This window comes from Polistes fuscatus, unplaced genomic scaffold (assembly GCF_010416935.1).
Source record: "Polistes fuscatus isolate 324 unplaced genomic scaffold, CU_Pfus_HIC Scaffold1, whole genome shotgun sequence".
In the NCBI taxonomy this organism is placed as follows: domain Eukaryota; kingdom Metazoa; phylum Arthropoda; class Insecta; order Hymenoptera; family Vespidae; genus Polistes; species Polistes fuscatus.
The window spans coordinates 7,112,447-7,136,460 of record NW_025112997.1 but is presented as its reverse complement, the minus strand read 5'-3'; the positions used below and the strand labels follow the sequence as shown (position 1 = coordinate 7,136,460).

At 30.7% G+C, this 24,014-nt stretch overlaps 1 protein-coding gene and 1 long non-coding RNA gene across 3 annotated transcripts; both read left to right on the top strand.

Annotated features, from left to right (window-relative positions):
- Positions 1-29: 29 nt before the first annotated feature.
- LOC122517647 (solute carrier family 12 member 9) lies at positions 30-4,017 on the top strand. 2 transcript variants are annotated; one of them, XM_043636168.1, is made up of 10 exons: positions 30-153; positions 424-703; positions 827-961; positions 1,056-1,393; positions 1,493-1,706; positions 1,780-2,049; positions 2,126-2,333; positions 2,411-3,208; positions 3,290-3,721; positions 3,795-4,017. In XM_043636168.1, the coding sequence occupies exons 2-10, from the start codon at positions 436-438 to the stop codon at positions 3,991-3,993; spliced, it is 2,862 nt and encodes a 953-aa protein (XP_043492103.1). In that variant the 5' UTR covers positions 30-153; positions 424-435; the 3' UTR covers positions 3,994-4,017. The 2 variants fall into 2 exon arrangements, with proteins under 2 accessions (XP_043492103.1, XP_043492096.1); XM_043636161.1 differs by having other exon boundaries at positions 30-203.
- A 2,492-nt stretch (positions 4,018-6,509) lies between these two features.
- LOC122516985 lies at positions 6,510-7,297 on the top strand. The gene is made up of 3 exons (XR_006303705.1): positions 6,510-6,691; positions 6,782-7,046; positions 7,140-7,297. It is a non-coding gene; the product is annotated as an uncharacterized LOC122516985 (long non-coding RNA).
- Positions 7,298-24,014: the final 16,717 nt, after the last annotated feature.

Genomic DNA, 24,014 nt, shown 5'->3' with positions numbered 1-24,014 from the left:
CTATTACGTATCTCATCTATGTTGTTCATAGTATATGTTTGAAAGGAAAAGCGATACCTATTGTTTTTTTAAATGAGTATCTAACCTCAAACGCCCATTTATTTGACATGACGTTTTAATACATGACATCATAACTTAATGACTAATTGAATCGTAATTATCTATAATTTTCTACTTTATTATGCTAAGAACTAGGAATTAAAGTAAGTTGTTTACGTTTATATATCCAAAAAAAATAATTAAGCCTTTTTTATTATTTTCGAAACTTTTTTGCGAATTGAATTTCATCATCATTATGTTTATTATTTGGTAAAATAATATGTGCATTTATTTACTACTTTTTTTTTTAATGCAATTTAATTTACTGTATACTTTCTACGTATAATAATATATATGCATTAATTCTGTTTATTATTTTTGAAGAAAACTTGCAATATGATTGCACCAGAAATTGGTTCTACAAATGCTGAATCTGTACACATAAGAATTGCAACTGAAAAAGCACCATTGATTAATGGAAGAAATGTATTTCGAAGACTCAGCAACATATTTAAAATTGGTAAAACAGCACGTACTGATGGAGATGGATATGTGGAATTTGGTAGTCTTGGCGTTGATAGTACACGTACACTAGGTACTTTTGCTGGTGTATTCAGTCCTGTCACCCTATCCATGTTCAGTGCCTTAGTTTTCTTACGCATGGGTAAGATTAAGATATTAATATTTTCTATAAAAATGTGAAACGCATATATTCATATTATTAGTTTAGATTTCGCATATTAGAAATTGAATTTTGTCCATCGTTGTAATATAATATCTATTGCAGGTTACATCGTTGGAAATGCAGGATTATTTGTAACTCTAGTACAGTTTATAATTGCCTATGGAATTCTACTATTTACCGTTGCATCTGTTTGCGCTATATCAACAAATGGAGCGGTTGAAGGAGGTGGCGCTTATTGTATCCTTGCATAATATATGATAGAAAAGTTCTTTAATTGTCCATATTTTTAGATAAGCATATATTTTTCTAAATGATTTAATACGTTATATAGTTATGATCAGTCGTACATTAGGACCTGAATTTGGCGGTTCCATTGGTACATTATTTTTCATGGCAAATATTGTATCGAGTGCACTTTGCGTTTCTGGTTGCGCTGAAGGTTTGATAGAAAATTTTGGCCCTTCCGGATATTTAGTTGGAAAAAATGCACTAATACCTAATGGTCGATGGTGGCAATTTCTCTATTGTTCTTTGTTAAATACAGCTAATCTTTTAGTTTGTCTAATTGGAGCTGCTATGTTTGCAAAAACTAGCGTTGCCATTCTAGCAGTTGTATGCATTTGTCTTGGGAGTGTGTTTGTAAGTTTTTTAGTAGGAGGACCTATGGAGGTAGGATTACTAATATAATTATAACTATACCATTAATGATAATTTGTATATTTGTGTACTCGAATAATATGGAAAATAAAAATAATAAAACATTTTCAGATACCAATTCCAGAAGTAAACACATTAGTACAAAATGCTACTGAACACATCAATGGATCATACACAGGACTTTTGTCTTCCACTCTTGCAAATAATTTATATTCAAATTATAGCGCTGATTATACAAGTACTAATACGATGACTGATTTTGCTAGCGTATTTGGCGTACTCTTCAGCGGTGTAACAGGCATTATGGCAGGAGCAAATATGAGTGGTAAATATTGTCGAAGTTTCTTACATTATAATTACTTTATCTATTTGATAATTATTTAAATATTTATATGCAGGTGAACTCAAAAATCCTGGCACAAATATTCCACGTGGAACATTATCAGCAGTATTATTTACTTTCCTATGTTATATATTATTATCTATCTTAACAGCTGCAACTACAAGTCGTTTTTTACTACAAAATAATTTTATATATATGATGCCAATAAATATTTGGCCGCCATTTGTAGCTGTTGGTATATTGACGGCAACATTCAGTGCTGGTTTGAGTAACTTAATTGGCTCAAGTAGAGTATTAGAAGCATTAGCAAAAGATAATGTTTTTGGTAAGTGATCAAGATATATACTTTATAAAGAGATTAAGAAACTTTGACATTATTCTTGCTTCTATTTGTTGTTTAGGTTCAGGATTAAATTTTATCATACAAGGCACATGGCATGGAAATCCAATAGCTGCAGTATTTACATCGTGGACTCTTGTTCAAATAATTTTACTTGTCGGTTCCTTAAATACAATAGCTCAAATCAATTCAGTGTTGTTCCTTTTGAGCTATTTGGCAACAAATTTAGCCTGCCTTGGACTTGAACTTGCAAGTGCACCAAATTTCAGGTAAGCTTTTTGCACATTCTTATTCAATACATTTATACATATCTATGTAAAAATAATGATATACAATTTAATTGCAGACCAACATTTAATTATTTTACATGGCACACTGCAACCATAGGTCTTCTTGGAACATTAATTATGATGTTTGTAATAAATAGTATATATGCATCGAGCAGTATAATATTATGTTTAATTTTAATAATAGTACTGCACTTATTTTCTCCGAGTAAAAATGCACCATGGGGTAGTATATCGCAAGCATTAATATTTCATCAAGTGAGAAAATATTTATTAATGTTAGACTCCCGCAAAGACCATGTTAAATTTTGGAGACCACAAATGCTTCTGATGGTTGCCTCGCCAAGATCTGCATGTCCTCTTATAGATTTTGTAAATGATCTGAAAAAGGGAGGATTATATGTTATAGGACATGTAAAGATAGGTGAATTTACTGGACAGAATATTGATCCGACGATAGAAGAATATCCTCACTGGTTGAGTTTAGTCGATCATATGAAAGTGAAAGCATTTGTAGAGCTGACGATTACAAAAACAATTCGGGAAGGATTACATCATTTAATAAGAATATCTGGAATGGGTGCGATGAAACCAAATACGATTATTCTTGGTTTTTACGATGAAGAAACACCAAGAAATTTCTTCACCGATTCTCAATATTCGACGGCAGCATTTGATAATACTAGTGAAAGCATTGGAGTTTCTAATAATGTTATTTTTCCACTGAGGCAAGCAGGTACAGACAGAAATTTGGATCCGGTACAATATGTTGGAATGTGTTCGGATGTCTTAAGAATGAAAAAGAACTTATGTTTATGCAGAAATTTCCACTTGCTTGATAAATCACAAATTTCGAAGTAAGCTATTATTATAAATAAATATATCACATTATTATTATACGTATTATACGCATGATATAATATCATATAATTTTGCAGAAATTCAAATCTTAAATACATTGATGTATGGCCAGTGAATTTCTTCCAACCATCCGATCAAGATCCATTCGATACAACTTCATTATTTATGCTTCAACTCGCATGCATTATAAATATGGTTCCTGTTTGGAAAAATTTACATCTTCGTGTATTCCATTGCGAAATTGCAGACAGTAGTACAAGTTTAAGCATTTCAGAATCACAAAGTTCTATCAGTGAATTTCCCAAGGTTTCAAATGAGCATAAGATTAAAAAATTATTAAATGTTTTGAGAATTTCTGCATCGATTAAGAAAATTCCTAATTGGGGAATGCAAGTAAGCGGTCTAAGGGGCAGATCTCTTATTGAACCAAATTTGGATACTCAATATGAATCAGGCAGTGAAAACGTGGAAAATACTTCAAGTAATGTCTCGAAGACTTATATATTCAGGTAATTATATCTGATACATTATTTCCTTTGATATAATATTTAAGATTTTTCAATACTTATTTATGAATTGCAGAGTTAATCAGTTAATCAGACATCATTCCACTCAAACTGCAACTTCTTTTATATATTTACCAGCACCACCTGTATCAAATACATGGAATGAAAATATTATGTATCGACAATATCTTCAATTATTAACAGAATTGACTGTGAATTTACCACCGATAGTATTAGTACATGGCGTTAGTGCTGTTACATCAACAACTTTGTAATAATATTAAAGCATAGAAAGAAAATAATGAATATCATTTTACTTTGATAAATAATAGTATCAGTTTATGATTATATATGTATATGCATATATATATGTATATACATATAATCGTATATACATATATATATATAAATTCATGCTTTAAATTATTCTAATAACTACATTGTAATTTAATTGATTGATTTGTTATAACTGATGAACAAAGCTATGAATAATTTTGAGATTATTTCATATCAAAGTATTTAATAATACAAAAATGATTTTATTTAAATAATAATATGATATCATTAAGCAATAAGTATCTATTTTATAAGCTTCATGAAAATACTAATAATATTCTTTACATTCTAAACTCTATTTTAATTTACTAAAATCATGTGACTTACATTACTGTGATAAATTTATTCTATACAATATTTTCCAAATGAGAATATTTTTGAATTTGTAAAACATATCTTAATATATTATATCTTAATATATTTCGTATACAAAAATCTGTGGGCTAATATTATACTGTGAATATATATTATATATACGCACGAACTTTTGGTTCACCGTAATATATATAAGACCATATATAAAAATTAATAAGAAATATTTAATAACTTGGAAACATTAATGAATATTCTTTTCAATACATTCACTATATGCATATATATATTATGAAAAGCATTTAAATACCATCCCCGTGGTCCGAAATTTTGACGTTTTTTCTAATTTCCAATAGAAATCTAGATATTCCCGGTGGTCAAAATCGTTTTCTCGCGTCGCAAAAATGAAAGAAATGTAAGCGGAGTATATGATTATACAGGAGGTAGCACAATAAAAGTAAATGTTGTCACCACATAGATCATACATTGGTAGAAAATGATGTAAGTAATATTCAATCAAAGAATACAAAAGAGTAAATAGAAGCTCACAAGTCTCCTTGTTTATTTATCCTCTCGCGATATAATAATAATGTAATATAATAGAAGTTAATGCGAAGTCTGCTATTAAACAGTTACCGTATATAAAAGCAGTACCTTACTATCTAAATGTTTTAAAATTATCAGCCGTATATAAAGGAAGTTCATATGTTTTACGTAAAGATTCCTTAATGATTAAATTATAATTTTTCTTAAAAATATATTGTACATTTTTTTTTTTTTTTCTTAAACTTTAACATTTCACTTAAATATGAATGACTATGAAGACGATTATTTAATTCAAAAGGTGAACAAGTAAGGTATTCGAGTGAGCCACTATAGTGGCGCATCGACCTGGAAAAAATAATCGTAAAAGCCACTATAGTGGCAGGCCCGCTAAGGGCGATATCGGTAATAGTAGTGCTCTACCTTTATCTTTTCGACCGTCGGTAATTGCCACTGTCGGTAACTACCAGCGTCGGTAACTTTCCGAATTTGCAAATATATGACTATCGGTAATAGTAGATTCATATTTTTAAAACATCGACCGTTTTTAATGAGAGTTTGTACTTTAATAATATTGACCGTCAGGAACCAAAATACAAAATATTACCGACGTAGAGTAAAAAAAATTTTAAGTCTACTATTACCGACGGTGGCAGTTACCGACAGTGGCAGTTACCGACGGTGGCAGTTACCGACGGTGAGAGTTACCGACGGTGAGAGTTACCGACGGTGGGAGTTACCGACGGTGAGAGTTACCGACCGTGGCAGTTACCGACGGTAGCAGTTACCGACAGTGGCAGTTACCGACGGTCGAAAAGATAAAGGCAGAGCACTACTATTACCGATATCGCCTTAACCGGCCTGCCACTAAAGTGGCTTTTGCGATTATTTTTTCCAGGTCCATCGCCACTATAGTGGCTCACTCTAGTATCTTGCCAAACCACCCACCGGGAATGATAACAATGCCTAACCCGACAAATTAAAAAATATATTACGAATTCGTAAGCAACATTATCAATGATGTATAAAGTAATATCTTATTAACGATTTTTAAGAAAGAAAGAGCCTACTATCTATCCATTGCAGCTATAATTTAAAATAGAAACCTGTAAACAAAATATTATTCTGTGAAAATACAATGAATGAATCGAATGCAATCTCTTTTATACATCGCAACTTTAATTTCAATAATTATGGACTATTCCCTGGTATCTGTAAATACATAAAAGTTATTAAAAAACATTATAAGGTAATTAGTTTCTATAGATGAAATGGATAAAAAGGAACCAAGGCGAAAGGAATAAGGATATGGTATTAATTAGGTATTTAAAAGAAACTAATTACAATTATAATGTTTATCGTAAGCGGTCTTTGGCTAGATTTTACTTGCAATGGAATGTTTAACATATAAAATATGTTAAACATTATACTGAAAGTAAAATACCATTGCCCAGGTCTAACCACGAGGAGGTAACCGCTTCTGAAGACCCGGGATGTGCATCCTGAAGATGTCCCCATCCGAATTAAGTCGAAACCATAGAAAATGAAAGTCCCAAGAACGTTTTTTAATGAGCCCCACTTTTAGGCCCCACCCTAAGAGTTTTATTCGGAAAATTCTTGCAATTATTATCAAGAATGAAGAGAAAAGTGGAATACGAAATAACAAAATGATAAAGACGGAGTGAAACATGAAGAGAATTTATATAACATGGAACCTGTGAACGAATAAAATACATTAAAAATAATTATTACATGCCTGCGATGCTAAGGAGAGAAGAATAAGTAGATTAAAATTAAACATTAATTTATACATTTAATATTATCTTATATTATACTTTATTATAAATTAGTCCTCTTCTGCTCCTTTTTTAGTCCTCGGCTGGTCCTCTTCTGGTCCTCAGCTGGTCCTATTCTGGTCCTCCACCTATTGAACCTGCAACAAAAAAAAAACAAAAGGGAATGGAAGAAGGAGAAAAGCGGGCCTTGAAACGAACCTGAAAAAGAAGAAAATACGATTATTTTAGATTTGCAAAGATTCAACGAATGATCCATGGTACCTGTAAAAACATGGAAATGCATTAACAGTGATTTTTGTCGCATCAATATAAAACGAGGAATGCATCTGAAAAGAATTTAAGTAAAATCGATGATTTTAATTAAAAACTAAAACACTTCAATATATTTTCAATAAATGCACATACGAAAATTACATTTTTTGTGTATTTAATAGATAATCATTTTCAATCTACATAAAATAAAGAAAAATAATACAAAAAGTATGCAATAACGGGTTGTTCCATGGAACCTACGAACACGGAAAATACATTAAAAATAATTATAACACGTGTACGATGCTACGGGGAGAACAATAAACACAGATCAAAATTATACATTTAATTATTATAATAATAATTTCCTTATACAATCCGTTACTATAATTAAGTCCTCGTCTGGTCTTCTTCTGGTTCTCCTCTGGTCCTCCTCCTATTAAATCTGCAACAAAAAAAAGGGGAATGGAAGAAGGAGAAAAGAGAGCCTGGAAACGAACCTGAAAAAGAAAAGATAAGATTATTTTAGATTTGCAAAATGCAATGAATGATCCATGGTATCTATAAAAATTTGGACTGATCCATGGTATCTGCAAGAACGTAAAAGTGCATTAACAATGATTTTCCTCACACATACATAAAACTAGGAATGCATCTGAATAGAATTTAAGTAACATCGACGATTTTACTGAAAAGTAACACACTTTAGTATAATTGCAATATATATACATACGAAGATTACACATATTAAATTGAAAATATTCATAATGTGTAATCTTTTAATTTTGCAATCTACTTAAAATATAGTAAAATAAAAATAAGTGTATATAATTTGGTGGTGTTTCATGGTACCTGTAAAAATAATTATGTCGTATTACCATTTAATATAACTCAGTCCCTCTTTTGAGTCTCCCCCTCTCAGTCCTTCTTCGTTTCTCCCTTCTCTTGGACGAAGTGTTGCATTATCTACATAATTCAACCTGCCAACAAAACATTAAAAAAATAGGATCGTTTGGTGTGGGTGGAATTTTAGGTAAGGACATGATTCTATCCTTGGGAGTAAGATAGAATCAAGGCTCGCGTGGGCAGGGTCGCATCCCTGAAGTAGACCTTTCTTCGAAAAGAAAGAATCTACCCGCTACCCATTGAAAAAAATACAGGAAACGAACCTGAAACAGAAAACAAAAAGATTAGTTTAGATTTGCGAAGAACCAATGAATGCATCGAAAGCATATTCCTTTTCTAAATCAAAATCCAATACTTACAAATGCATTGGAATTAATCACATCCTGAAACAAAATATAAACGAAAATTAATTCAATATATAATATAATAATTTAATAAATCTTAATACCTAAAACAATAAAAGAGACATTAAAAAACATTATAAGATAATTAGTTTCTACGAATGAAATGAAAAATGAAAAGTGGGGAAATTGTGTGCGTAATAGGAAATTAAAAATGATATGATATTGAGGCGGGAATCGGGAATGGTATTGTACTCTATCATGATTTTAAAGTATTTTCTATTTTAAATGAAATATCATTTATAAAATAAATTTCCGTAATACTCGATTTATTTTAAGGAAAAATTATGTTTGGTCTTTGGTGGGTGGCATGGCAAATCCAACGATGGTCACCTGTAACAAAAAGCAAACTATTTTAATTATTACCATTCTTAATAACCATTATAAATTATTGACGAGCAAAACAAAAAATAAAACAATAAAAATATCAAATGACCAACGAGCTATTCTCAAAAAATTCAACCATGCTGTTGAATTTGAAAATAACTCATTAAGTCTGTAGTTGCCCTCTTGAGCCACAATTAAGTGGGGGCCTCTTCGGCTTTTAGCCTCTTCTTTCTTCAAGCCTACTGTCGGACATTCCCTACGTGCGAGCACGAAAAGAATCTTTGACCAAAAACGTCAATCGTTCCAAAAAGTATTCGCATAATTTGGCATATTACAACGATTAATGATATAGAATTAGAATCGTCCCTGATTCTATATAATAAAAAAACCTAACCGACCCTAACACAACCCTGAAACAGAAAAATGTGATTAGTAAAACATCCTGAGAATACATAGAAAATAATTATTACCTTTTGGTCGAGAGATATCTCATCGCCGAAAGGAATATTATTAACATGTAAAGTATCGATTCTATTCTAATACCAAACCGTTATAATATGCCAAATTATGGTCGTACAATTTAGAAACGACTTAAAGACATTTTCACCCAATTACTCTCAACTGCTTATTACACTAATATAAATGAAATACATTTCACATTACAATATACATATGAAATAATTCCATTTATTTTCTTTCATCATACATCTTATGCAAATAATTCCGATGTTCGTTAAGGGGGTGACTCTATTTATTAATTATTACAAAATGCATTCGCGTTTCCCGTTAGCTATCCTAGCTCGTGGACAATCAACGAACTTAAAAGTTCATCGACTGTGCACATATTACACGAGCACATTTAATCGAATGTCCGAGCAGTTAATTATGCTAATCGATGACCTAATAACACTTCGCACTTTTACTATCGAGTAATATAATCGAATTGAAATAAAAATAATACTAAAAATGCAATGCATTTCTTTGCAATATTTTTATTTAAATTATTCTTTATATTAATTATATGAAACATTTCAAAGACTAAATCGCGATAGTGCGAAGTGCTAGTTATAATACTTAAAACTAAGTATCAATTCATCAAAGGTTTTGCGGATTTGATTTCTATCTCGTTCGAGATAGAATCGAAATAGAAATGAATTTCTTAAATGGTTGCAAATCCCTTTGAATCATGATACATAATGCATATTACAGAATTGTCACAAAAAAGATTTACAAGTCAAGCAGATAGAATAAAAAAGATAGAATTTTGTGACAATTCCGTATAAAACCCGGAGGTGGGGACTCGCACTGAAAAGTGCAAGTATGCCACGTGCCATTCCGGGGTCCTACCTACTTATAATTAAAGTTTCACATTCGCTCAAAAAAATACACATGCATACCCACCCACACACTCCACGGTTCTCACACATACCACCAGGGTGCAAAAGCCTAAACTAGAGAGAATGCCCCGGGGCACCTCCGACACCCTAGTTCAAACGCGTTTTCTAAATTTATGGGAGTACGTACCAATTGCTGTAATCGTCTGTCAAGGCTAGTGATTATTGCATAAAACTAAGCAAAAATACAAGTATAAACTAGTATATATTGCATACTAGTTATATACGAGTATATCATAGTTTCCGCAAATAAATGCGGTAACTCTACTATGCAAAACGATTGTTAAAAAAGAAATTTCGTATCGTACGCGTGACTCTACAAGTTATTTTTATTCAATAACTTTAAAAAATAATAAGCGCGGTATTACGTATCGCGAAACGATGTACAATGCACATTCCTAACCGCACACACATGTGCAATGTACACCGTGCAATCACTAGCACAATGACAGACGCCAAATGGGGGGAGAAAAACTTAAAACTAAACCCATACTAACCGTTTCTCACCCATACGTGTAACACCTGGGCACACGCATAAATGAGAACGCAGAAAGTATAGGGGGGAGAAACGGGGATTAGTAAATTAATTGCTGAAAATCCTAATCTAAGATTTGATTATTATATAAAAATGTTCTCTCATTAATCTAAGCGGGCTATGACTCTACAAGTCATTTATAATGACTTTTAAAAAGATTTTAAGAATTTAAAAAAAATAATAAAAATCTCGGACGATTCTTTCGTTAAATGGCTGTTCTAATGAAAGAACTGGGCTTTGAGCCGCCACTTAATAGCCAGAGTCTATCCGTCGCGAATGGGTTTGTCTTCTTGCTCATTTTTTGATTATATCGAAAAATAAAATCGCGATTAAATAAACTAAGTACGAAGCAATGCATGTAAGACATTTATTACATGCTTTATTGGACGAAATCGAGTAAATTAATACTCGATTTCACCACTACTAAACGCGAACGAAACACGTAATAAAAAAGAAAAGTGCATTAATTAATTGCACTGTTAATTAAATGAATTTAACCGATGAGACAAGAAGACCTATCCTGAACTAATTATATAACATACAATAAAATATACAATTTTCATGAGCAATTTCAAAAAAGGACTAATCCTTTTTTGGAATCACTCATGTGCTCGTCAATAATTTTTTGGAATAATTACAACCAGTAACTCGTGCCGATTGGGACCTTTCATCCTCGGCATGATTGAGCACCGGAGGGACTTTAAATTTTAACTCACGACCTGCTAAATGTTATATTACATATATATGGCATTTTAAAATAAAATGACACATGTATGCAATATGAACAATTAGCATTAGAAGTTCTGCGGTGGCTCCAAAACACTCCTACTTCGTAGCAAATGGTCCAGCTGCATCCCTCGTCCATCAGACCCATGGGAGAATTCCTCGATGCACTTTTCCTCGCACTCCCGTGACTCTAATATCGCGGTAAACGAATATAAGAAACTATAAAAAGTTTCTTATCGCGAAACCGAAATTTTTCTTATACGGCGAACAACACTGAATCTACATACGCGATACGATTTGAATTTAATTTACGCCCGGTCACTGACTCTACTTCGCGATTAAAATGTTACTTTAATTATTCGTACAAACACTGATTCTACAATCTAATTCAAAGACTGCATTGCACGCAGTCAATGCAAACAAAAATTTCACTCCCGATACGCGGTCACTTCACTGATGCACTTCACTGATGCACTTCACTGACTCTACTTCGCGAACAGTCTGTACGACTGTTTTAAAATTAAAAAACTATAATTTATACGAACAAATCTAATGCAATTAACTGCATTGCTCGCAGTTAATTGAATATATAAATCTCAAAAATAACGCGAACGCGAACGCGAACACGAACGCGAAACGCGACCGAATTTTATTAACGAACGATCGTGCTTCTAATCCGTGATTTTAATTATATTAAAACGATCAAACACTCCCGTTACATTGCTTCGCGCACGAATTGCAATGATGTTCTGAAACAGAAAATGAAAAAAACGATTAATATCATCGTCGTAATCAAAAACTATTAAAAATTTATCATAGAAAATGTTTCATAGAAAAATATACTTACTTCTAATCTTCATTGATGAATGCACGATGGGTCTCCTACCCTTAGGATGACGATGACCGAATGCACTGACTCTACTCCGCGATCAAAATTGTATTTTAATTATTCGTACAAACATGACTCTACTTCGCGATAAAAATTTTATTTTAATTATCGTACGAACATGACTCTACTTCGCGATAAAAATTGTATTTTAATTATTCGAACAAACATGACTCTACTTCGCGATAAAAATTGTATTTTAATTATTCGAACAAACACTGACTCTACTTCGCGATAAAAATTGTATTTTTTAATTATTCGCACAAACACTGACTCTAATTTTTACAACTGCATTGCGGGCAGTTCAAAAATCAAACACTAACACTCGCTTACCTCTCTGAAAACAGAAAAAAGAACAAAACGATTAGAATCATTGTTATCATGTAAAAATTATAAGTAATTATTAAAGAAATGTTTAATAGAAAAATTAATTTACCTTTTATCTTCAGTGATGAATGCCCGATGGGTCTCCTACCCTTAAGATGACGATGCCGTAGACGGTCCCAACGAAAATCAGAAACTTACGTGTTTCTTATCGCGATCACGACACTGATTCTAATTTTTACAACTGCATTGCACGCAGTTCAAATATCAAACACTAACACAAACACTTAGCCTTCTGGAAAAAGAAAAAGAAAAAACAAAACGATTAGAATCATTGTTATCGTTTAAAAATTATAAGTAATTATTAAAGAAATATTTAATATAAAAATTAATTTACCTTTTATCTTCAGTGATGAATGCCCGATGGGTCTCCTACCCTTAGGATGACGATGGCACACGTATAAACCGAATAAAAGAAACTTTCGGAGTTTCTTAACCCGAAAAATTTCCGATTTTTGTTTAACGATGCAAACACTCGAGTACCTCATTGCCTACGCGCTCGATTGCAATGATGTTCTGAAACAGAAAATGAAAAAGAACGATTAATATCTTCGTCGTAATCGAAAACTATTGAAAATTTATCATAGAAAATGTGTCATAGAAAAATTATACTTACTTTTAATCTTCAGTGATGAATGCCCGATGGGTCTCCTACCCTTAGGATGACGATGGGTGGACGGTAACGAAAATAAAAAACTATAAAAAAGTTTTTTATCGCGAACGCGAACGCGAACGCGACCGAGACGTGCTTTACCGACCGCACTGCACGTCAAAAACATCTGAAAGAATGCACAAGATTAGTGTTCCTATAAAATAAATCGAGTATTTTAATGTGGGATATAATATGAGGGTAGTATTAAAGGGAGAACAATGAAATGATAATTATTAGGAAAATGAAAGAAACTAATTATCATTACAATGTTAATGTAAGCGGTCTTTAGCTGGATTTTACTTGCAATGGAATGTATAACATATAAAATATGTTAAACATTATACTGAAAGTAAAATACCATTGCCCGGGTCTAACCACGAGGAGGTAACCGCTTCCGAAGACCCAAAAATTGATTAAAAAACAATATAAGTAGTCGGTTAATTTTATTTTTATGTATTGGCTCAGTAACGAAATTAAATTTAAAAAAGTCATCTAAAGAAACATAAAATATAAATATATTAAAATTATTTCTATTGAAAATACGTTAATATGTATGTAATGTTTAAACCAGTAGATATGTAGTTAAAAAATCTGAAACATAAAGAGAGTGCATTAAAATATTAAAATAATTGTTAATTAATCAATGCAAGCGTCTATTGTTGTCTAAAAGCTCGGAGTATATGTTCTGTTATCCCTCCTCCTCAAAATCCACCGTTGATCTGAGTCATTATCCTCTGTTAAAGTTCTTTTGATGAAAGTTGTTTACAGGACCTTTCGAATGTTGCGCATGTGTATAAAAGAAAATCAATAAAATTAATCAATAAAATTTAAGATTATAACGTTTCTAATTGTATTATTCTTTTAATTTTTATATAATTATTTAAACAAATGTACATTTGTTGTAATTTTCTTGCGCAGTGATGACTTCGGAGGGGAGGGGTAAAATTTTCATCTATTAAAACATAAAATCGAAATTAATTAATATTCAAAGTACGTCAAAAGTTAGGTAATATTTAAAAAAATATATATGCGTTTAATCAATCTTAATTATAATAAAAATTCATTAAAATATTAAAATAATTATTAATTAATCAATGCAAGTGTCTATTGTTGCTTAAAAACTCGGAGTATATGTTCTGTGATCCCTTCTCCTCGAAATTCACCGTTGATCTGAATAATTATCCTCCGTTAAAGTTTTTTTGGTGAAAGTTGTTTATGTGACTTTCCGAAAATTGCGCATGTGTATAAAAGAAAATCAATAAAATTAATCAATAAAATTTAATATTATAACGCTCTCATTTTAATATTCTTTTATTTTTTGTATAATTGTTTAAACTAGTGTACATTTGTTGTTACGTTCTTGCGCAGTGATGACTTCGGTGGGAAAGGGTAAAATTTTCATCTATTAAAACATAAAATCGCAAATAATTAATATTCAAAGTACGTCAAAAATTATGTAATATTTAAATAAATATATATGCGTTTAAACAATCTTAATTATAATAAGAATTCATTAAAATATTAAAATTATTGTTAATTAATCAATGCAAGTGTCTATTGTTGTCTAAAAGCTCGATGTATATGTTCTGTGATCCCTCCTCCTCGAAATCCACCGTTGATCTGAGTAATTATCTTCTGTTAAAGTTTTTTTGGTGAAAGTTGTTTATGTGACTTTCTGAAAATTGCGCATGTGTATAAAAGAAAATCAATAAAATTAATCAATAAAATTTAACATTATAACGTTCTCGTTTTAATATTATTTTATTTTTTGTATAATTGTTTAAACTAATGTACATTTGTTGTAATGTTCTTGCGCAGTGATGACTTCGAGGAGGTGGGGTAAAATTTTCATTTATTAAAACATAAAATCGCAATTAATTAATATTCAAAGTACGTCAAAAGTTAGGTAATATTTAAATAAATATATATGCGTTTAAACAATCTTAATTATAATAAGAATTCATTAAAATATTAAAATAATTGTTAATTAATCGATAAAAATGTCTATTGTTGTTAAAAAGCTCGGAGTATATCTTCTGTGATCCCTCCTCCTCGAAATCCACCGTTGATCTGACTAATTATCCTCTGTTAAAGTTCTTTTGGTGAAAGTTGTTTACAGGACCTTCCGAACGTTGAGCATGTGTATAAAAAGAATAATAAATCTATTTAATAAAATTTAAGATTAAAACGTTATGATTTTCGTATTTTTATCTATTTTATGTAATTATTTTAATGCTCTTGCGCAGTGAGGACTTCGAGGGTAAAATTCTGCTGTAACATAAAAAGAGTGCATTAGTGCATTATAATAATTGTTAATTAATCGATAAAAATGTCTATTGTTGTTAAAAAGCTCGGAGTATATCTTCTGTGATCCCTCCTCCTCGAAATCCACCGTTGATCTGAGTAATTATCCTCTGTTAAAGTTTTTTTGGTGAAAGTTGTTTATGTGACTTTGCGAACGTTACGCATGGATATAAAAGAAATAATCTATCTAATCAATAAAATTTAAGATTAAAACGTTATGATTTTCGTATTTTTATCATTTTTATGTAATTATTTTAATGCACCTGCGCAGTGATGACATCGAGGGTAAAATTTAGCTGCAATATAAGGAAAGTGCATTAGTGCATTATAATAATTGTTAATTAATCGATGCAAGTGTCTATTGTTGTCTAAAAGATCGGAATGTATGATCAATGTACCTTCTCCTTCGAAATCGATCGTTGAAATGAGACGTTGTCCTCTATGAAATTACTTTTATTAAATGTTGTTTATATGACTTTGCGAACGTTGCACATGTATATAAAGGGTGTCATACATGTAATACATAATCTTTAAGTTTATAACGTTATGATTTTCGTATTTTTATCTATTTTGTGTAATTATTTTAATGCTCCTGCGCACTGAGGACTTCGAGGGTAAAATTTTGCTGCAATATAAGAAAAGTGCATTAGTGCATTAAAATAATTGTTAATGTATACGTAATGTACACGTATATGCAAATGAAAAATGAGATTACATTTCTCTAAACAATTATACAACCAATATATTAAAACCATTAATAAACAATATACTAATGGAAAATGTGAATTATTAAAGTTTACCAGAAAGCTGAGGTGTTTGCTCGTTTAAATATCAAAAAATATTTTCTGGATTCATTTTAAAATCTTGTAAGTTTTTCATTTATGTATGTACTTGATACATAAAACAAGGAGAAATTCTAATTGATGCTGTGCAATTTCAAATCTTCAAATACTTGCAAATCTGCAAATCATAAGATTGTATTAGTAAAGTATCAGTAAACTAAAGAGTCTATATATTTATATGTATGATATGAAATAATATGAATATGAAAAAGATAAAAATGTAAATATAATTATAAGATTATGTATATGTAATCATGCTGTTATCTCTCAATGTTTGGAAACTTAAAGACAGTAATGTAAAAGTAAAGTAAAAGTTAAATAAAAGTAATGTAAAAGTATTGTAAAAGTAAAGTAAAGTCTGACATATGTATAAGATGTCACTCTATTTCTCTCTCTTTCTTTTTTTTCTATTTATTTTTCCTCTTCTTATACTTTTTATATTACTCTTCTTTATGTTATAAAAGAAAAGAGATAAACCTACCACAACACATATCAAGATAGAAAAGTAAAAACAGTTATTATACTGACAATAAGTATATGTATTCATGCTGTATTCTACCACTTTTTGGAAACCTAAAAAGAGTATAAAGTAACATAGCATTGGTATAATATAAAGAAAATTAAATATATGAGTGTTGTGTATACGTGTAACACGTTCCTTGTAATTATTTAAAAAATAACGTGCAGAATAAAGACAATATACACTGAAATCTTTGTCACATTGCACAGAAAAACACAATCGTATAGAAAAGAAACCTCGTTGCAGATATTTTTAAAACAAATGACATCGCATGCCAGAGGAAAACACATTTTTATAGAGATGAAACATCGTTATAGAAATCTTTAAAACAATTGACATAAGGCACTGTAGCCATCCTTAAAGAATTAAAATAAATTGAAACAAAACAATTGAAATCTCTCATGCCAACTATGAAAGTATAAATTCCCATATTCAGTATCGATATGGAAAAATTCTTGTTATTTTAATTCTTTAAGGATGGTTACAGTGCTTTATGTCATTTGTTTTAAGGATTTCTATAACGTGGTTTCTTTTCTATACATTTATGTTCTTCTGTTTGGATTTTATTGTATAACCTCTTTATTTTATTCCTTATTTTTTAAATATTATCAAGGAACGTGTATACCTAATAGGAAAGTAAAATTGGTTTTTGATTTATTAAATAAATAAATTTTGTGTGTTTTTCTGTGCAGTGTGATAAAGTTTTTAGTGTATATTGTCTTTATTTTACTCGTTATTTTTTTAATATTATCAAGGAACGTATACACCTAATAGAAAAATAAATTAAATAACAATAATTATTAATTGGATTAGTAATTAGATAATTATAATAATTCATAAAATAGATATTTAATTATTGTAATAAATAAATTATGTATGTTTTTCTGTTCCGTGTGATAAGGATTATAGTGCATATTGTCTTTATTCTTTTCGTTATTTTTTAAATATTAACAAGATGCGTGTACCTTAAATAGAAAAATAGAATAAATTTTTTATTTATTTAATAAATAAATTATCATATCAAGCTTGACTAGAGTGGTCATGAAGAAAGGCGAGTTACGTACGTGTGCGTAAAGTACATTTCTATATGGTAATTGGGAATTTCTGATTGGTCATCTTTTTCTTTTGCAATAATTATCAGCCAATCAGAGCTCTTTGCTGATCATTCCTCTTTCTTTTCGCGACGTCGGTGCTGGAGATCGGACGGATGCTACGTCGTCCCGTTAATCTCAGGTAATTAAAAAGTATTTTCTAACGTAAATAATCTTCCTATATACTAATAGATTCTCCTAGCAAATGACTTCCAAATGATATAATCGAAAGATTACGATAATGTCGAGGATAAAGAATATTTGCGTAGAAAAAAATTCCGTGTACATTGGTATGCATTTTTCTACGCAATCATATATATATCTTGTTTTACAGCATCATTTCTATGGATATCGACTTATAATGTTCAATTTTCATTGTTTGGATTAATAAAGTATATATTTCGACAATTTTTATGTTCCTATATCCTATTTTTAAATATTCGATATTTTTCTATGATAGATGGAAAAAACGCAATATTCTGAAGCAGCCATGATGTCGTCTCAGATGTCGCTTCGTTTCTTTGCGGTACGTCACAGCGATGACCACCATTTTGTATACCTGTCATCTCGTTTAACTCAGGTAATTGAAAAGTATTTTACACCTTCCTATTATATATCAAACGATAGCTACACACAAGATTTTCATACGTGAGTGTTTTCAAAACAAAATATTGAAAAGTTCGATAGATATATGTGAGAATATAACATCGATATATCTCGGCGTCCCGCCAATTTCACCAATGTTACTTAACGATATTTCTTCTAATTTCCAGCTTTTTTCATGGTATCGATAATTACTACCATCTCTAATGATGCTCTAATTAATTATTTTTCATAATTATGTATTCAAAGATCGTATTTCGTATTAAATTCGATTCCTGTCACATACACACACATACAGGCATATATGCATAAGTATAGGTAGCTCGTACACATACACTCATATATTTGATTTTCTTTATGTTGTACTAATGTAATCTTTTTTTTTTTCCTTTTTTAGGTACCGAGCATTAGGAGAGTCCAGCAGGAATACATATACTCAGTCTAACAATTGTGTTTACTCTTTTTTATCTTCATATTCATCGAGGTAAGCGTTATTCTTTTTTTTAAACCATACAGAAATGTATACAAAGAGTGAGAACGAAAGTGAGAGAGAGAGAGAGAGAGAGAAAATAAAATATTCTATCTACGGGCAATAACGAATGTGTACGTATATTCCAGGAATTTCTCGAAGTGAGAACAGAAGAAACGAAGACAGCCGAAAACAAAACGAAGGCAGCCGAACGTTCGACATGAAGGACGCGATTACGTGTTCATTCCCGATCAGTCCTTCAACGAGCTAACAATAAGATCTAACGACGTGACGTATTAAACTATTATATATATATAACGTTATTGATTTTTACTAACAATTTTTACTGATATTAAATACTTTATATGTAATTTTATACAAGTAGTGAGATAAAGGCAATTAATATTGCTTGAATTTATATTGATTCTTTATGATAAAATATCTTTAAAAGTGTGCAATGCCTTCAGGAATGATTCACAGGATATATTGTTCTATAATCTTTTTAGTATGTTTCAGCTTTTCAGAGTTTTTCTTTTATTTTATTTTATTCATCGTCATCCTAAGGGTAGGATACCCATCCTGCAGTCATCAATGAAGACTAAAAGTAAGTATATTTTTCTATCAAACACTTCTATGATAACTTTAATGGATTTTTTTAATAACGATGATATAAATTGTTCTTTTTCTTTTTTGTTTCAGAACATCATTGCAATCGAGCGCGTAGGCAATGAGGTACTCGTGTGTTGCATCGTAAAAATAAAATATAAAAGAATCGGAAAGTAGAATCAGTGTTGTACGCCGTATGTAAAGTTTCGTTTTTTCGGGTAAAGAAACTCCGTAAGTTTCTTCTATTCGGTTTAAACGTGTGCTCATCGTCATCCTAAGGGTAGGATACCCATCGTGCATTCATCACTGAAGAATAAACGTAAGTCAATTTTTATTTTAAACACTTTCTCAATAATTATAATAATTTTTTATTACAACAATGATATTTATAATTTTGTTTTTATTTCTGTTTCAGATCATCATGGGAATATATCAGTGTTGGAAGTGTTTGTGAATTGTGTTTGTGAAGTGTTGCAAGTGTTCGTGCATGCTATCGTGCGCGAAGCAATATACGGGAGTGTTGTATCGTTAAATATAATTAAAATCACGGATTAGAAGCACGTTCGTTCGTTTTCATTTCAATTTCGTCGCGTTCGCGAACATTTTTGAAATATATATATTAAATTAACTGCGACCAAGGCAGTAATTGCATTAGAGTTTGTTCGAGTAAAGTTATTTTTATCTTTAAACAGTCGCACAGACTGTTCGCGTATTAGAATCAGTGCATCAATGAAGATTTTTCTACTTGCATTGACTGTGTGCAAAGCAGTCTTTGAATTAGTTGTGTAGAATCAGTGATCGGGCGTAAAACAAATTAAAATCAAACGCGAATTAGAATCAGTGTTGTTCGCCGTATAATAAAATTTCGGTTTCGCGATAAGAAACTCATCTATAGTTTCTTATTTTCGTTTATACCGCGTTTTTAGATTCACGCGAGGTGCATCGCCATGGTGCAATTGAATTTCATCCCATTGAATGCATTGTAAGTATCTATTTTTATTTACATTTTATTCGATTTTATTTTATATGATTTTGGATTATATTGCAAATAACTTATCGTTTTGTTCTATTTTATTTTACAGATATGACGACGGACTTTCTACCTTATCAAAGATGTGGAATGAATTCTTCGATGGATCTTCGATGGATCTTCGATGGATCTTCGGTGGATCTTCGATGGATCATCGATGGATCATCGATGGATCATCGATGGATCTTCGATGGATCTTCGATGGATCTTCGATGGATCTTCAATCAGCAGACTACAATACTTGCTGCGAAGTAGGAGTGTTTTGGAGCCATCGTAGAACTTCTTATGCCGTGAGTTAAAATTTAAAGTCCCTCCGGTGCTCAATCATGTCGAGGATGAAAGGTCCTAATCGGCACGAGTTACTGGTTGTAATTATTTAAATAAATTAGTGACGAGCACATGAGTAATTCCTTTCTAGGAGTTACTCATGAAAATTGTATTATTATATTGTATATTGTATTGTATATTTATATTAGTTCAGGATAGGTTTTCTTGTCTCACCGGTTAAATTATTTAATTAATAATGCAATTAATAAATGCACTTTCTTTTTTATTACGTGTTTTGTTCGTGGTTAGTAGTGGTGAAATCGAGCATTTATTTACTCGTTTTTGTCCAGAAAAGCATGTAATAAATGTCTTACATGCATTGCTTCGTACTTAGTTTATCTAATCGCGATTAATTGTAATATATCGATACTTCGATATTATAAATAAATGAGCAAGAAGACAAACTCATTCGCGACGGATAGATTCTAGCAGTTAAGTGGTGGCTCAAAGCCCAGTTCTTTTATTAGAACAGCCAACTTAATGAAAGGAGTCGTCCGAGGTTGTTTATATATTTATTTTTCTCTTTTAAAGTTCTTAAATATTAAAAAATTAAATTTAACAATTTTTGCATAATCAAAAAGTCAAATCCAAATGGCTTGTAGAGTCTTAGCCCGCTTAAATGAAATAAAATGTTTTATATATGTTATAAAATAAAATGTTTTTATGTGTTCATATATATATGTTAATCATGTTTTTTAGATCAGGATTTTCAGCTTCTAATATACTAATCTCCCGTTTCTCCCCCCTGTACTTTCTGCGTTCTCATCTATGCGTGTGCCCAGGTGCTACTCGTATGGGTGAGAAACGGTTAGTATAGGTTTAGTTTTAAGTTTTTCCCCTATTGGCGGCTGTCATTGTGCTAGTGATTGCACGATGTACTTTACACCTGTGTGTGCGTATTAGGTAAAGTGTTTTGTACATCGTTTCGCGATATTTTTTAATTAATACATCATTTAATACTGAGAACACTACTTCTACATATCACGTGTGATATGACAAATACGAGTGTTTCTATATTTTTATATTTATATTAAATTTTTCTACTTTTTTTTTGTAATAAAATCGTTTTGAATAGTAGAGTTACCGCATTTATTTGTGGAAACTATGATATACTCGTATATAACTAGTATGCAATATATACTAGTATATACTTGTATTTTTACATTAGTCATTTTTGCAATAATCACTAGCCTTGACAGACGATTACAGCATTGGTACGTACTCCCATAAGTTTAGAAAACACGCGTTTGAACTAGGGTGTCGGAGGTGCCCCGGGGCATGCTCTCTAGTTTAGGCTTTTGCACCCTGGTGGTATGTGAGAGAATCGTGGAGTGAGTGGGTGGGTATGTACGTATGTTTGATCTTTTTAGATATTGCCAATATACAGGCAGGTAGCATACTTAGGTGTGAATGTTTATTTAATTTGTAAGTAGGTAGAGACCGGAGAAGTCGCGCGATTGTAATTTTCACTCAGGAGTGGAAAATTTCTTCTCCGGATTTTATACAAAGTTTCAGCAACCTTTAGATTCATTTATTCATTTAAATATTTCTTTTATTTTTTCCATATATTGCTGATACTCTGTACGTGAGATATAAATCAGTATCGAACGGTTCGAAAGTCTTTGCGTTTTCTTAAAAATTAATTTTTTTTCGAAAATGTGAAGATTGCTGAATACGTTGGATACTTACTTAATATTAAGTATATTAACGCTTTGCTCTTTAGTAATTCCTACTGAATACTTCATTTGTTTTATATGTATAGTAAATACAAAGTAGAGTAAAGATAGAAGATAAAAGTAGTCGAGTAAAAAAGTAAGATCATAAAATGTGTGTATGACAAAGTTTCTGCTTTATTTTGATACTATTGAATTTTTTAAATGCAAAGTGTTAATAATAGGTTCATCGATTAGATCAAATATCTGTTGAGGCATTCGAGTAAATAAACTATACGACTTTTATTGTAAAATACGTTTAGAAAAGCCTCACAGCAGAGTTTAGGGCATGAAGAAAGAAGAGGCTAAATGCCGAAGAGGCCCCCACTTAAATGTGGCTGAAGAGGGCAACTACATAGACTATTGAGCTATTTTCAAATGTTCAACAGCAAGTTCGAACTTTTCGAGAATAGTTCTCTAGTCTCTAGTTATATTTTTATTATGTTACTTGCTTGCTCGTCATTAATTTGTAGTTGTAATTGGAGATGATGGACCATTCCATCTCCTTTGGACACCAAATTTGTGTCCATATCGTCCAAAAGATGCATATGTGTTTAGTTAGAGTCAGAAATATTAAAATTTTTGTATTATTCAATTTTGAAGCTTTAATAACGTTCAGTAAATATTACAGTAATTTTTCTCTTCTTGTTTCGTCTTTAAAATTTTTTACTGTGATTGTATTTTATTAAATTTGCAATTTTTTCTTTTCTATATAAAGCAGTTTAAAAGACTTTCATAATAATTAATAGATATTATTTTTTTTTTTAGTAATTTAGTATTTTTACTTTTCCTATTTCTTTATATTTTTATTTATTTTATGTAAATGTGTAAAATCACGCGTTTAAATTTAACTTCATTACAACGATATATAGAGATTTGATTAAAGTAAATAGAGAATTCATTTGAAAAGTGCATCTGCGAATTGAACGATTTATATGTTAGGCTATTGTATCACTTGATTGTATGATTAATATAGTTTTCTTCTTGTTACAGGTGATCACCGTTGGACTTATCATCAAACCTTCTGGATTCTTTTTTATTTGAATATCTTAAATTGTTTCTTTTTAAAATATATATATATACATATAAATGCATTTCTGAAGGCACACACATACACATGTTTGTATACTAAAAATTAAGTAAAATTATTTAAAATTTTATTACAATATATATCATAGACTATTATATACTATGAAAGAATACTGTATTCTTTCATAGTATTGTACCGTCATCGCGTAAAGTATTCTTTGGTTTAAATTACAGATAACATTTTCTATGATAAACAAAAACTATATTAACATCAGAAAAAATTGTAGAAATTCTCATTATCAATGGGTATTAT

What these genes read in the sequence shown, in the direction of transcription:
- LOC122517647 (XM_043636168.1), top strand. Translation starts at nt 436, where the DNA reads ATGATTGCACCAGAAATTGGTTCTACAAATGCTGAATCTGTACACATA. An exon ending in CTTAGTTTTCTTACGCATGG is followed by an intron (nt 704 to 826) that starts GTAAGATTAAGA and finishes TATCTATTGCAG; the next exon opens with GTTACATCGTTGGAAATGCA. An exon ending in GCAAGTGCACCAAATTTCAG is followed by an intron (nt 2,334 to 2,410) that starts GTAAGCTTTTTG and finishes ATTTAATTGCAG; the next exon opens with ACCAACATTTAATTATTTTA.